The sequence below is a fragment of the Colias philodice genome, chromosome 1 (genome assembly GCF_061535455.1).
Source record: "Colias philodice isolate Cphi_HAF_F1 chromosome 1, ilColPhil1 Martin Lab GWU primary, whole genome shotgun sequence".
NCBI lineage: Eukaryota > Metazoa > Arthropoda > Insecta > Lepidoptera > Pieridae > Colias > Colias philodice.
The window spans coordinates 2,741,953-2,759,159 of record NC_143086.1 but is presented as its reverse complement, the minus strand read 5'-3'; the positions used below and the strand labels follow the sequence as shown (position 1 = coordinate 2,759,159).

General features: G+C 32.5%; 1 protein-coding gene across 2 annotated transcripts; it reads right to left on the bottom strand.

The window, feature by feature from the left end:
* Nucleotides 1-5,846: 5,846 nt before the first annotated feature.
* LOC149491041 (peptidoglycan-recognition protein LE-like) lies at nucleotides 5,847-17,207 on the bottom strand. 2 transcript variants are annotated; one of them, XM_089698587.1, is made up of 5 exons: nucleotides 16,398-17,207; nucleotides 15,397-15,552; nucleotides 14,387-14,584; nucleotides 10,987-11,138; nucleotides 5,847-6,750 (listed from the first exon to the last, which is right to left on the bottom strand). In XM_089698587.1, the coding sequence occupies exons 1-5, from the start codon at nucleotides 16,786-16,788 to the stop codon at nucleotides 6,349-6,351; spliced, it is 1,299 nt and encodes a 432-aa protein (XP_089554713.1). In that variant the 5' UTR covers nucleotides 16,789-17,207; the 3' UTR covers nucleotides 5,847-6,348. The 2 variants fall into 2 exon arrangements, with proteins under 2 accessions (XP_089554713.1, XP_089554796.1); XM_089698670.1 differs by lacking the exon at nucleotides 14,387-14,584.

Sequence of the window (17,207 nt, the reverse complement as noted above, 5' to 3'; positions counted from 1 at the left end):
TGCATTTAGTAAAAACCGGTTATTTTGATATAGTATTAAAATAACCGCTAAAAGTAAAAAGCGGTTATTTTATTTCAGCATAGATGGATTCAATAAAAAAATGTTCTCTAATAATGTGGCACTATTTATTTTACATTTCATGTAACTCTAGGGAAAACCTACACATTGGGTAGGTATTTTACACGCTTATATTAGCGTCGTCAGTATGTAGGCAAGTATATAACCACATAACCGACTTCTATAGAATCTATTTTAATTTTTTACCCACTTTAAAAGGATACATATTTAATTCAACTTTGTACATTTATCAAGGTTGTGCGACATAACAATAATTTTATATCTTTATTTGTATTTTAGCTTTTTTTTTACACGCGGGATTGCCCCGCACGCATAGTATCCGCAAGAGCCCTTTTCATGCAAGTATTAATAATTGTAATGCGTAGAGAACGCACGCAGGACGCGAGGCAAGATTGTTGGTATCCAGGACCAACAAATTTCCGCATGCGAAGCGATCCCACGTGATAAAATCTCCACGAAAATAAAGCATGATTTACGCTATACCGTGCGATCTGTCGTGAAATAATAATCTATAATATAATAAAATAATAATAGTTAAAAAAACTAAAAAACACGCTTTTTATAGAAACCGAACTAAAAAAATGGAATAATTTTATCAAATTAGTGTATTGTCATCGGTCCTCAATAAATCTACAAAGTTTGAACGAAATCTGGCCGTTTAAAGTGGGTCAAAATCGCGCCCAAAGAAGTCGGTTACAAACAAACAAACATACAGGTGAAGCTAATATAAAGCGTGTAATAATATAAAGCGTGTAAAAATGAATCGCAAAATGTGTTGGTAAGCGCATTACTCGAGAACGGGTGGACCGATTTCGATAATTCTTTTTTTATTATATTCCTTGAAGTACCAGGATGGTTCTTATGTAGAGAAAACATAAATATGTACCACGGGCGAAGCCGGGGCTGACCGCTAGTTATCTATACAAATTTCAACGCTGAACAATGTTTAGGCATTTTCATACAGAGAGTATACAATAATGTTTGTACGAGCTACGGACGGGGCACGGCCCGGTCGCCACACTGTATAGCGTAAGGGTGCACTCACACACATCAGTCACCGTCAAGTCACCGATGACTGATCGGTGACGGTTTGTGTACGTATCCACAAACACCAGTCACCGTTATGTTGTCCGTCAGTCACGTCGCCGGTTTGACTGAATCATTGAACACATACATCAGGTTAGTCAGTGATTAGACGTGTGTCACGCTAGAGAACATGTAGCAATTATTGACGGTAGCACGACGCTGACTGAACTGAGACGTGACGGCACCGGGTGAGTGGGGATAAAAGTATGATACATGTATGGAAAGATTATTTGACGTGCCTGACCGGTGACGTCACTGATAGATTTCGTGCCGGCGACTGTCGTGTGGGAACAGAGTCATACTAGAACTATTGATACATATTTTTTTTTAATCCTGTCCGGTGACGTGCCGTGACGGTGACTGATGTGTGTGAGTGCACCCTAAATCGGCCTTAACACCTATCTAAATAATTAATTTTCTTTTAATTCTAAAATCAATCAACTTACCGCAATGTCAGGTACAAAAACAACTATTTGATTGCACATGGCGCCAGTCAATCGTCTATCATTGAATACTCGGTGCACTAGCAATTACGCCTAATCGTGTTTTTTTGTCTCTATCACTCCAAGCGAAACTGAAGAGGACAGAGATATCAAAAAATATAAACCTCAACGAAACTTGTACGTATAAAAGTTCTTTTTTATCACTGCAACATTATTCAATTCACCTTCACTAAGTCATACTACAACATAAAGGGTAAAAGGTCAACCTTTGAGCATTATATTTATTTTTCCAGCTTTAAAGTCTATGAAAGCAGTTATTAATTAAAAGTAGATATAATATAAACAATCTTGTATAACGCATAACATCTTAATGTTATAATATGGTCCTATATTCATTTAGTGAATATGTACACTGTACAAAAAAGTAGCACCACAGACTAATAATAATATACTACGTATACAACTAGCACCTAATATTGTGTAAATTAAATATCTTCTATATCATAATATATATTTTAACTAATATTTAAAATTTGTTTAATATTCCTATTATTATTATTATATTTTTTTGCATTTCTGTCACATTTTAACCTAATAAAAATTATCAAAATTCCTATAAATACTGTCAAATTATAAAATATACAAATTTTGCCGGATTATGGATTGCATTTGCTATAATAATTAGGAATCCAAATTTTGATATTCTTAAAAAGTTTATTATATTATAGTATGATTTCGATTGCGCCGAAAAAAATGTTTTGCTTATAAAACTAATTAATTTCGATAAATTTTAGTGTCACATATGACATAATATCTCTATTATTTTACTCTCTATTTTTTTTTATGAAGTATAATTATAAGAAACGAATTATAATTTTTATGGTTTTTTTAATGGGCCTCAGTAAACAGATTCCCACAAAATAATCTGTCGAATAATAAATTATTGTGATCCTTAAAAGACAGTCAGTCAGTCTCTTAAAAGTATTACTGTATGTAAACAAATCACCACATATTGTATAATTATATGGTAATATACGTAATTACTAATTATCTAATATTCGATTTAATAAATTATAACATTCTGAGCTATTATTACTACGTATAGAGGAGACACGATGAACAAAATCTGTGCGCCAAGATCGGCGGCGCGGGGTGGCTAGTGAGTCATAGATTAAGCGATGTCATCGACTCACCGCCATAGAGGCGAAACTTTGTAAATATTCTGCCTATTTCTTATCAATTATGAACAATCAACGTAACAAAAGAAAATATAATATAATTAATCTAATAAATAAATTACTAATAAACTTATTAATTAAAAACTGTTCAATTAAAACCAATCAACGTAACAAAAAAAATTGATACGTAGGTAATTTATTTTCATATTTTCATGATTGAACCTTTTTTTTTCAAATAATATCCACAGTACAATATTTACTAAATGTGTAAAATTATTATTTTCCACTATTGAAATCCCGCCAAAAATTTTGCTCGAACCAAGTTTTAAAAATTATTATCTAGTTAATTAACTACCGATGAAAAGTTATTCCTTTGCACTTTTCCGTATTATTTGTATTATTTGTGCAATATCGTAACACACACGAAGGCATATTTGATGAGTTTCACTTTAAAACAAACAAAAAATGAGCGTGACATTCGCGCCAATGAGCGAGCAAACGACTGAGTGCAGATAAGCCATATGACCTATGTTGAGTGGAACATAAATGATGTAGGCGGTGTCGTTTCCATACGTAGTAATAATATCTCAATGGTGATGAATAATAAACCAAAATTATTTTTACATGTTAAAAATAACTTTCATAGATTTTCAGTTACGTTTAAGTAAATTACATATTATAAGTATTCATACGATTCAACAGTTCTTTTTGTTCCAGGAACAATTTAAAACTACCATCACCTAATCAGCTATATTGTTGTAGTTGAACATTTTTAAATTCTGATGTCTCTGTTATTGTTTACTAGCTTTCCGCCCGCGGCTTCACTCGCGCAATCAAAGAAAAACCCGCATAGTTCTCGTTCCCGTGGAATTTCCGGGATAAAACCTATCCTATGTCCCGGGGTAAAAAGTAGCCTATGTCCTTTCTCGGGTATCAAATTATCTTTATACCAAATTTCATGCAAATTGGTTTAGTAGTTAATGCGTGATTGAGTAACAGACAGACAGACAGAGTTACTTTCGCATTTATAATATTAGTATGGAACATAGTATGGAACATTATTAAAAAATAATAATCATTAATATAACATATTCTTTGAAATGTACTTCATATACACAATCAACTGTTGCTACATACATAATTAATCTCAAACATATTATTATGTGTTTACATAAAACAATGGCAGTAATTTCTAACACAATTTGCAATGAAAAGTGATAAGAATCACAGAAAAATCAAAAACAACCGTTAACAATTATATGTTCCATGAAATTAAGGCACTTCAAATCTTCAAAGACGAATTTAACTATATTCGGACAAACTAGCGTCTATAACCGACCCAGTTGCACGGCGGAGCAATTTCAGCTGTTCTCTAAATTGCCCCTGCTACACATCACAATTAAGTAGCCAATTAAGGGTCCAATTCCAATATTGCCCCTGCTGCAGGTACGTGAGTAGTCCGCTTAAAACAATAATTAAATATAAACTTCTACATGTATCAATAATAACGAACAGAATAGAAACGACCACCGTTACAAAGGAGTATATACATAATATGTGTATTTTTTTTAATGTAAACACTTAATCTATTTATAATACATTTTTTATACATACGTAAAATTAAAAATTCACATATTCTTGACATAATTTGAACATTTTAATCACAATACTATCTAATTTGTATAAAATACTTCTCACGAATATCACAGGCTTGTTTTAGTCCCAGGGGAAAATATTCTTTTTCTGTCCTTGTCTGCCCGAGGGCTTTACGTCGATAAATATTTGTTATCTCATACAACCAATTTACAAAAGTACCTTAAAACTAAACAGAAAATTCTCAATGACGTATGCAAATTTCTATTTAAAAAACATAAACCAAAAAATATTATTAATCAATAATTGTGTACATACATAGTGAAGTATTTATTTGCTGTCTTCAAATAATTCAAAATTACAGAAATGCTGTAAAAATATACATATTGGTTCATACTAATCTCATCGGAAACAATAAACAATGAAATACTTAATTATAAGTGGATTTACAAATCAACCAACAGTAGGCTATATTAATATTTAAAACTATTATGATATGATTCTTAAGATTTTTATTTTAAAAGAAGTATAAGCTATATTTTATAGGTAGGTAAATAATTATCGTCCCAAATTTAAAGCATTACCTGTTGAATTTGATATTTATGGTTTTATGGCATTCAATGGATTTATAAATAGAAAAAACTAGACCACGAGGCGGAATTCAAACCCGCGTCTTTCAATCTTGGGCGGACATTAAACCTTTTTGAATTACTATAGTCGAGCCAATTTAATAGGCAACATTTGACGTCTATCAATTTTATCTTCATAGGGTGGTAACCTACTTAAAAACATCGATTAAAGTGAATTAATCGATACGGACTTGAAACATTTGTCAATCGAACTTGAAACACATGTCAATAATTTATGATGACTTTTATTCCCAAGTAATCAATGCATTCGATTCTAGATGTCAGATTTCAATTTTTAGAGTAACGTCTCTGGTATTTAAAAAGAAAAAAGGTTTATTGACACAAAATTGTAGCGACGTCAGTTCTTTAAATCAGAAATAGTTTATTATGTTTTAGTATGGTTTATCAGTACAATCAAATCTTAAAATTACTTGTATCGGCCATTAATATTATAAATATATAATCGTAATTAAAAAAAGTTAAGCAAATGTGCAGTTCTAACAAAACGAAATATCATGTTATTCTATGTCGTCGTTACTAGGTTACGTTGTTGAATTATAGCATCTACAGACGCTCCGATTTGGTTGGTGCCAACCATCCGACCACGACCAAATCGGAAAGTGTAGAGAGCGGTCGGTCCGACATAATTATTATTAATATTGGTTTGACGTGGTCGGATGCGCCAGCGATACCGACCAAACCAACTTCCTATCCGACCCATTATGTTGAACTGTCAAATGTTGCCTATTAAAATGGCTCTACTATAATGTAAATCCAACAGTACACTTTATAATAAACTTCATACACAAGTTCAATCTGTATCAATATTTTTATACATTCTTATAATCATAGACAAATGGTATGAAAGAGAGCAAAACACTGATTAAAATACCTTATGAATACTTTGCTTGTTATATTAAAACATAGCTAAAAAACGCAATTAGTTACAAACGTATTTATAATTAAAACAATAAAAATCTTTACAGAAGCCATAGCAGCGGGATTTCTATAATAATAATGTGGCACATTTTTGTTTTAAATACATTAATTATATCATGTTCAATTATACATCGCTATGCTATAAAAGCATAACATACTTATAATTATTTTTATTACTTCTAAAGAAGTATAGACTATAGTATAGGTACAAAAACGAATCTATTTAGATATTCATCATTTTATGCAAAGAAATAACAATCATTTCAAGTCTTAATAATCGTAAACATCTACAACAAAGCACCATCACAGAAAACAATATCTTACATGCCACACAAGCATATATTCTAGTTTGCACATCATTGTACAGTTAGCATTGACATTGCATAACAAAAAAGTCCCTAATCAATAATCCGGCAGCACATTTGTGAAATTACTGACAAAATGCGGCCACGTCTTAATAATATCGTAAAGTTTATCACCAGGGCTGAGCGTCGGCATCAATTGTCTATGGGCGAGTAGTTTGTAGTCTTTGGCGAGTTTTCCCATTTGGACACCCCTAGCTATAAGTTTCTGGCACGCTTCGATCTGTTGTTTCGCGGGTTGGTAGTTATTGAATGTGCCTATGAAAGCTATGCCGACGGAGTATTTGTTGTAGCCCTGTGTATGGGCACCAATGTAGTCCCAACCTCGGCCATAGTACACGGAACCATCTCCTCCGACTAGGAAGTTGTATCCAATGTCGTCCCAACCTCGCGATTCTATGTGAAATGTTTGTATTACGCGCACGCGCAGAACGCATTGACTCTGTAATGTAAAACATATTTATTGTAAATTAGGCATGCTTTTATAGATTGTATGGAGGTAGATTTCTTTATAATTTTCATATAGATTATGTCATATACATTATGCATAAGTTTAACCGGATAATTTGGGAGTAACTTCTCAATATGTACCTAAAAATGAATTTTGTATTTGGATTGATTCCTTAAAAAGTGAAAAGACTGAGAAAGGTAAAAGTCGGCCTCGGCTTGGGAAAAAAATAATTTTACGTTTTTAATAGAATGACATAGAGCTATTTTATATCTACTCGAAATAGACAACTAAAGAGTAAATATCGTAAAGATTTTTTTTTAATCCACATGAATTAATATTACAATGAAATTGAACTGACGAGTGACCTCATAACCTTCCGCGGGCAGAAACTTTCCATATCAATCGCCTTGTATGTGCCTCGTATGATATAAGTAAAAACCTGTTTTGTTTTGCTCTTGTAGAAAGGATGTTTATACTGATATTCGTATATCAGTATAAGGAATATATTACGTACGTAACGTTATTTAGTTTATAATATGTCACATGATGAATTAAAATTAATTATTTATAACATTACCGCAAATTTTATACTGAAATAAATATATGTATAAACTGATTGTTTCATTAGTTGCATGTAATTCCCCTTATATTCTGCACAGAGCCTTATCAAGGACAATGTTTTTGCGTGACTCATTGTGTTAAGTATCGCTATCAAAGTATATTAATAAGCCCCTTGGAGAAATCCCCGAATTATTATTTATTATTTAATTATATTTCATAATTTATACATTTGTATAAATCGCAAATTATGCACCCGACAGATAACGCAACACTTTCTAAATGTTTACGTTAGTTTTCCCGAAAATGTTAAAATACTTTTTATTATTATACTAGCTTACCGCCCGCTTTGTCTAAAACCTTCAAAAAAAGTATACTAAAACCTTCCCCTTGAATCACTCTATCTATTAAAAAAACCGCATCAAAATCCGTTGCGTAGTTTTAAAGATTTAAGCATACAAAGGGACAGAGAAAGCGACTTTGTTTTATACTAGATAGTGATTAGTTAAGTACAAAAGTTCGTAAATTACGCATTCGACAGAAACGCAATACATTGAATGTTTCTGTTTGTTTTATTAATTATTGGATTTTGAACACCCTTATTCATCCGTTCATAATTTTTAGAAATTAAAAGCTAAAGCTATAGTCAATTTTATTATGAAATTAGCACTAATTTTTGTAGATCTATGGTCGAAAACGGAATAAAGTTTAGTATGGGAAATTCCAACCAACAACGAAGAGACTCAGCAATTAACCATTCCGAAAAACGCAGTATATTCTAATATCGTAGAGGCGTTAAACTAATAAACTATTAAGTGTTACCCAGAAACGATTACAAAAATTAGTAAAATATAAAAAGCACGTATGCCTGTGTAACAAAGTCGAAGATCCAATAGCATTCACGATACTGACCTATTCCACTTATCACTGATGTATTATGTATAACTGCATATTAATAGAAACTATACCTTAATGGCACTTTATACAAACAAATAGATACAATACTTAGAATGTTTACTAACAATAAATACAGAATGCGCAAGAGTCAGAAAAATAATACTAATTTGTGTTAAAGATGAGGACATAATTATATTTAAGGGAAATTGTTATATGCTACAATTTCAATATTTTTCCATCCACAATTATTTAATTTTATATGATTATGTAATCACTTTTTGACATTTTTTTTGTGTGGTGTCTTTCAATGTAAGTCAGAAGGGCTTCTACATTTTAACGCGGACTCGTGGGTGAACTGAAGGTTCACCCTGGTAGCGACATGCGCAAGGGCGTCCCCCCTTGACGGGGATCTCGAACCCTTTTTGACAAAGTTTTCACAAGTTACTTACTTTAATTATTTCAAAGTGTGTCTAAATTAACCTGCGAACCTTATTTAAAGATCCACACTAGAACCAGTATGATCCTACTATCCTATCCTACTAATATTATAAATGCGAAAGTTTGTGAGTATGTGTATGTGTGTGTTTATTACTCTTTCACGCAAATACTACTGAACCGATTATAATGAAATTTAGCACATATACAGGGTGTCCCAAAAAGTAGTGATGAACGGAAGCTGGGAGGTAGAGGACCTAGAGGGCTATCCGAATCACCCCCATGTGTGTTATGCGATTTTTCGTATTTTCGGAGTTATGACATTTTTTTCAATTTTTCATCTATCGCCGAGTATGATGAGATTTTAACTCATGGTGACGTCAATTATTGCGGAAGATGCTTGATTTTTTTTGTGTGCTAAGCTGAAAAATAGGCCAATTCAGTATGGTAATATTTACTATCGTTAGATCTTTGAATGGAATAAAAAAAAGAATGAAATGCCAAGAAAGGTAAAATTTCCCAGTATGTTCACCACTTCAAGGGCCCGTAAAAAAATAAAATCTCATAAAAAATGTTTTCCGTGTAGCTTTTAAAAACTTGCTCATCTATCAGGTAGCTACCCTGAAAATTTCATTTTATTATTCAGAAGGCTTCAATAGAAAAATTGAAATCTAAATTTAGTAAGTGCAAAAATTGAATTAACATGATGACAATAAAAACAAATAAAAACCAATAACAAGGTGTTATAATTCCCAAAAAATTTTAAAATGACCCCGCTGTTGCTCAGTTCAAGTGCGACATCACTGTAAAAGTTGTCTTTTAAATGTCTGAATGCCCTTTTATCATTTTTAATGGTTTCTTCTGCTACTATGAATTTCCGGGTTATTTCGTCCAAATTGTAGCAGTCTCTCGTCTTTGTAGTATCTCCACGGAAAAAAATCAATATGGTTTATGTCCGGAGACCGTGCAGGCCAGGCTAAAGGGTAAAGATACCCTGAAAGATGGATTGGTCGTTGCAGCCTGCGCATGCGCCGGTGACGCCTGCCTTAAAGCCTGGCCTCCACGGTCCCTCGACCTAAACCCTATTAATTTGGTTCAATGGGGAAACTAAAAAGACCTCGGCTACTTGAGAGAATGCCACAATTTGGACGAAATAACCTGGAAATTCATAGTAGCAGAAGAAACCATTTAAAATTATAAAGGGCATAAAGACATTTAAAAGATAACTTTTTACGGTGATGTCGCACTTGCACTGAGCAAAAGCGGGGTCATTTTAAAAATTTTTGGTAATTAAACACCTTGTTATTGGTTTTTATTTGTTTTTATTAATCATCATGTTAATTCAATTTTTGCACTTACCCAATTTCGAATTCAATTTTTCGATTGAAGCCTTCTGAATAATAAAATGAAATTTTCAGGGTAGCTACCTAATAGATAGAGCAAGTTTTTAAAAGCCAAATAGAAAACTTTTTTATGTGATTTTATTTTTTATGGGCCCAAGAAGTTGTGAACATACTGGGTAAATTTATCTTTCTTGGCATTTAATTCTTTTTTTTATTCCATTCAAAGATCTAACGATAGTAAATGTTACCATACTGAATTGGCCTATCTTTCAGCTTAGCACACAAAAAAAAATCAAGCATCTAGCGCAATAATTGACGTCACCATGAGTGAAAATATCATCGTACTCGGCAATAGATGAAAAATTTAAAAAAATGTCATAACTCCGAAAATACGAAAAATCGCATAACACATATGGGGGTGATTCGGATAGTCCTCTAGCTCTTCTACCTCCCAGCTTCCGTTCATCACTACTTTTTGGGACACCCTGTATAGAGGGTAACTTGGATTAACACATAGGATAGGTTTTATCCCGGAAATCTCACGGGAACGGGAACTATGCGGGTTTTTCTTTGAAAACGCGGGCGAAGCCGCGGACGGAAAGCTAGTACATTATAAAGTATGTCTATCTATTAGTCTGTTCCACTTTCACAGCTAGACGACAGGACTGATTTGCATGAAATTTGTATTTCTTAATAATAATTGGTGACCGAAAGTGAAACATGGGGTACTTTTTCCGAAATCAACCCTAAGGAGATGCAATAGTGGTTGGTAGTTTTTGAAATAAAACTTCTTTAAGTGCGTTGAGAGTAAGATTTCAAGGTTTCGTCATGGCAATACCGTCATGGAGCAAGGTGACGAAAGAAGTAGAGAAAGTAAAGAAGTAACACTTCTGACACGTGTGCTCATTTTGTATTGTTCATAGTTTTGTCCATTTTTACCACAGTTCTTACTCAAATGTCTCACAGATATCACCATGCTTACTTTGTCTTATACCTGTGTTTCACACGATTCCGTGGCAGTATGGGTGATAATCACCCAAGGAATGGGTTGGCGTATTTTATCCAAAACCGCTTCCACGGGTTGGGCCAACCAATCCGACCGTGACACTATCCTGAGGTAGTCAGGAGATATGAGCAATGGATCCGCTGAAAATTGAGGTAAGATTATTATTATATTAAGTACAAAAATTCGCAAAATAACACCATACATAATGTTTTCTTGGACAAAATTTGACAAAAACGCAATGCTCACTAGTTGTTTTATTAGTTTTTGTAGCGGGAATTTATATACTAATAATAGCCTATAATAGAATAGAAAATATAGTATAAGAGATTCCTCAAATCGCTCTGCAATTTTAATGAGAAAAAATAAACTAAAGTTGACAAAGTATTGTAGAAAACCCTATTTAACTAATGATTCGAACCAGATAATACCCATTTAACCAAATTAATGGCCATGGTATACCGGAACTGATTATATCATTCGCATCGCATACATTGCAGCCTTTCATTAGCATGACCTTAGACCTATAATTTTACAGTAATGTACACATTTAATATTCATTCGCAGCTGTATGGATGGTAATGTTATATTTATTGGAAGTTTCCCAAACTTTTAAATTACACAGAAATTGAGAATGTATGAATTGTTTTTTAAACTTAGAAATCTTGAAAACCTTTCAGTTCCAATCTTGAATAGTTAAGTACTAAAGTGAAAAACTTTGCACTTAGCCAAATTGCAATTTAAGCAATAAATAAAGGTAGTTAGGTACCTATAACTTCGATCAATAATTGCCATTTTAAAATCTCGCATTTGCAAATGTACATTATTAAATCATTTTTGATAAGTGTTCGCATTAACAACTGCCAGTCATTACTTGCAAGTTTCAATGATAAGTATGAAAATGGCTTTCGCAGAAGACTATATCACGCATCAAATGATATTGACATTAAAAGAATTTCGAAGACACCAAGTCAAATGCGAAAAAGTACATATTTTAAAAGACAAACTGTTCACAATTTACTAATATACCCAAAATCTCTTTTTCCTTGACATTTTCATGCACATCGACGTGCCCATATCATGATCTGATCATTTGAAATGAAAGCGTCTGATTCACACGACCTATTTTCATCCCTTATGCATGTCTGTCAACTCCCAACGTTAAATGAATTAAAGTATAGGAAATCGCTTCAATAGTCTTCCTCACACGCTATAAATGACGACACAAAAATTATCGTATCAAAATGAATAGGTATACCTAAGTACTTATAGGAAATCGCTACAATAGTCACACATGCTATAAATGACGACACCTAGAACATCAAAGTGTCTCAAATAGGAATCATTGTAGTTTCCCAAAGCCCAGAATAACCTACATTATAAAATCGATATATGTATGTTATTTACACCTACACTACTATGAACCGCACTTAGGGCGTCTACTTTTTATTTAATAATGCATAGCCGGGAATTCCGAGATATGTTGCACTGCGCGTTGCCAGGTAACTTCGTTTGTTTACAATTAACATGCATTTAGAACATAAACACGTATTAACGGATTTTAAACGCGATTGATTTATTAAATTATTTACCCCCACGTTTTGAACACTACAGCGAGAATGGGGACACGCTAAAGTGATTGAAATTTCTAAAAAAATATTCGCTTATAATCAAATGCAAGAAAATACTAATTTATAATTTTATATGCATTTCGCTAAGCCACTCACACAAAGATAATGTTATTTTTGATAGTCATCTATTAATGATTGAAAAAATATGCTATAATAAAGGCTAGTCAGCGGGCGTACAAAACAGGCCCATGTTGAAAAAATTATGGGTCATTTGACCCACCACCTGACCTATCTAGAATGATATAAGAGCATAAAATAATAAGATTCAGCACTATGACGTCACTCGTAAGCTGTCCACCTGAGTGCAGATGAGAATTCGAAAGTTCAGGTAGAGCTTTTCTCCCCTTGTCTCCATGATTTTTGTACGGCGTTGCGGAATAATGGCTTAAAAGCAGTATAGAAATAGTATGACACAGATGCCGTACACAAATGGTGGTCCACAAAGTCGGAATTTATTTTTATTTTTCGACAGTTGCCGGGTAAAATTGGTCATTTGATTTTGTACGGCATCTGTGTCATACTATTTCTATACTACTTTTAATCAATTATTCCGCAACGCCGTACAAAAATCATGGAGACAAGGGGAGAAAATCTCTACCTGAACCTTCGAATTCTCATCTGCACTCAGGTGGACAGCTTACAAGTGACGTCATAGTGCTGAATCTTATTATTTTATGCTCTTATATCGTTCTAGATAGGTCACCTGGTGGGTCAAATGACCCATAATTTTTTCAACACGGGCCTGTAGTCTATATAGTTATCATTTTTGGGATTGACTAATACAATACGAATTTATATAACAAAAAATGAAATAACGGGAAACGAGTAACACATACATATTCATTTGTTTGTTTCTTTCAACTGATAAAATTGCAGTGTCTTACATAAATTATTGTAAAACAATCCCTATGTGATATAAAAATAAATTTTAAAAAAAATCATAAATATATTCTCATGTACTAAAGTTTTCCCAATGAAGCTATATACACACATAATAATTTATAAATAAATACAAAACCTTTCATTGGGAATGTCTATTCAATAAATGATATTAACACAAAGAAAATCCTTCATATTTTCCTCAATATACAATTGTAACATATACATTATAATAGATGTTCAAGTACTTAGTATATGATGCATTAGTACATGCTACAATAAAGTTCAAAGCTGCTAATTTCTGCATTTTGTTGTAAAAATAACGAAATATCTCGTAGTAACTCAGGCCCTGGAACCACAGACACAATAGAAAATCTATTGTGTCTGGGACCGATCAGGCCTGGGGCTTGGGGCTCAATGGGTTAAAGCCTAGTTATAATTTTGAAAAAAGGAGTTTAACCATCTTTTATAAAAAGGTATACAGAAAAAATATTGTTTATTGAGTATAGAATATACATAAACAGTAATCTATAGAAAATTGTAAAAATCTAATCATTTATTTTCAAGAAAAAACAGCATCTAATAGTGATTTAAGAATTATTAATTTAAGTCTCAGGTCTCACATTTTTTTTTCAAATAAAAACTTAATTCTCTTTAACAATGCTATTGAAGATAACTGGAACTTCATCAATTCTTATCAGTTGCTGTTCATTTTATATTATTTTGATAATAAATAAAAAAATAACCTCAACATAACACAAACATTCAGTATAAATAAAGTACTGGAACCATATAAAAGCATACAAAACATATAAGCATTTTACTCACTAAACAATGTTTTTTCCCAAAACACAAATATGCAACGAAATCCCAAAACATACCTGTACCAGAACATATTATCTTGATAGCTTGCTTTTTATTCACTCTATCATGCATTCTCACAATCTTCATGTTGTCAAGACCAATGTCCCTTGTTAGTAATGAATAGGAAATCAATAGAGATGTTAATAACAATATTATGACTGATATAACGGTAACTTGAATGTTCTCATTACAGAATCCCACCACCGTTGCGTTAACTGAAAAAAAGTTTCACTATCAAGTTGATCGGCTGATTGAAGAACAGTAGAACACCAATTATCCGAATTAATTGGGATCAGGGTCAATACGGATAACCAAAAATTCGGATAAATAGACACAGATTTGTATTTAAAACACACACACACACACACATACAATGCATTTTTTACGTTTTACAAACACAGTTATACAAAAAGCAATGAAATTACACTATAAATAACATAAACGAAAAAGACTTATACATGATTAATTTCTGTTTCAAATAATATTTATGCTTTTACTTTCTGCCTATACTTTTTTTGTATTTTATTCCTTCCTGCTACTATGGAGTAATGAATTAACTTGATGTTACACAATGTATAGTCATATGCCTAGTGTATGGAGTAATGATGACCTTATTTATGTATACAAATAAAAACTTGAGAAGTGTCAAGGGACACCTGAATGGAACGAATTTCCTTTCTCTATGAGAGAGAGAGAGCCGCCCAAGTATAGCAAAAAGTGTCATTACAACTTTTTGCGTTACTTTTTTCTGTCTAGCCCCCTTTCGCAACGCGCGAATAGGAACTTCGTTCCAATAATATAATATGACATTTAATTTAATATAACTCCCTTTATTTCTTTAAAAATAACACTACTTGTAATTGATTAACAACTTAGTCTCAAGACCAAACATGCACTGTTCACAAAATTGTCATTGCATACTACTTCTGTATGAGTCATACAAAAGTAAAAGTATTTTCAATATAAACTTAAAAACTACATGCGCAAACTACATGCTCGTATATTTTTTTATAGAAAAATAACTTACAACTTTCCGTAGCATAGCTAACAGATGTAGTTCCTTTTTGCTCTTCCCCTCTGCTGGGCAAAATGAGTACTATTGCAATGATCCCTCCAATGATAGTCACACACACAGCGGAAAACGTTAATTTATGCCACACAAGTATTTCATGCTTCTTCAAAGCTGAAAGAACAAATTTGTAGTTGTTATTCTTTGCATAACCTACACTTTGTTAAAACATAATGCTTTGCCAAATATCATACAAATAGTTATGAATGACAAATCAATTTGCAATAGATTCATAGTTACATTTGGGGGCCTTATAATATTACAAATTATTAATTCATTACATTTTGTTTGGTTTGCATTATAATATAACAAATATAACAGAATTTTGGAGCAATTATGTGCTACATTCTGGATTTGTTTATTTAACTGCACAGTATAAACTTGAAAATAAAACATTACAACAAGCTTTGATAAATGGTTATCAATCAATTTCCAGGCATCTGATAGTACTATCAAGATCAATTCAAAATTCAATTACAGTGACTTACGACGAGTAATCATCTACTATATAAAAATAAGTCGGGTTTTCCTTCCTGACGCTATAACTCCAGAATGCACAAACCAATTTCCACGGTTTTGCATTTGTTGGAAAGGTCTCGGGCTCCGTGAGGTTTATAGCAAAGAAAAGGTGTCTCTGGTGGCGAAACGGAGTTCGCCCGGTTTGCTAGTTTAACATAAAATAACCAAAATAACATATTAAACACCAATATCTTATTTTAACAATTGATTGGTGTGTAATATCAACACAACATAAGTACCTATGTCATTTTCATTGTGAATGATTTTAAAAGTATTAATGTAGCCTTAATTATAAACCTACCACACTTGACACTGTGTAGTGATAAAATGGATACTACAAGGATACCTAAATGTCTTTAAATAGATGTATTAATTATTGCAGTTCAACTAACTCACTGAACTGATAAATAAACAATAAAACACATCAAAATACAACTTACGAATATCATCTATTTTTGTTTTTTGCGAGTATGCACCATCTTTCGATTCATCCTCTTCAGTTCTGTCATATGAACAGTTATCAACACCAGATTTAGTCTGCACAATCTGTTTTATAGTCACTGGCCCATTAAAGTATGTATTATTACCGAACTGTACATTTTCTGACTCCACTATGGAAATACTACCAAATACAGGCACTGTTGAACTCTGCACTAGGGATGCGGGCAAGGTAGATATCTTATCCAGCGTCTTTGAAGTACTCTGCTCATCAAAAGTTATCTCATCTTTGTCTTCACTGTCGCTCACTTCGGTCACTTGTAAATCACCCAAATCACCTTCAACCTTTATACCGTTGGTATTACAAGAGCTTTCATCGTTTTTCTGAGCCATTTTATTAACAAAACACACTTTTATATTTGCATCTTACACACATTAAGTTTTTTCTACGAATTATTAATGTAAATAAAAAATTCCAGAATTGCAAATGACATTCTAATAAAATTTACAGATCACGAAAATATTTTCTTTTAACATCGAAGTTTACAACCATTTTACAACAAACAAAATATTATATATAAGTACCTACTACTACCCTAGGTACTTTTAAAATGCGAAATGCGAAATTGGTGAAGTAGGTAAATAGTATCAAATTATGTCAAAACAACACATAGCTGCGATTTTTATCTACCTACTGCTCTTTTAGTTTTTTAACACAGTTTTAATAATTTTTGCATGTTTGTTGTTGAATAATTATTGTAATTGTTATTGTCATTTGTAACAGGTTAATGTTTAATAAATATATTTTTATA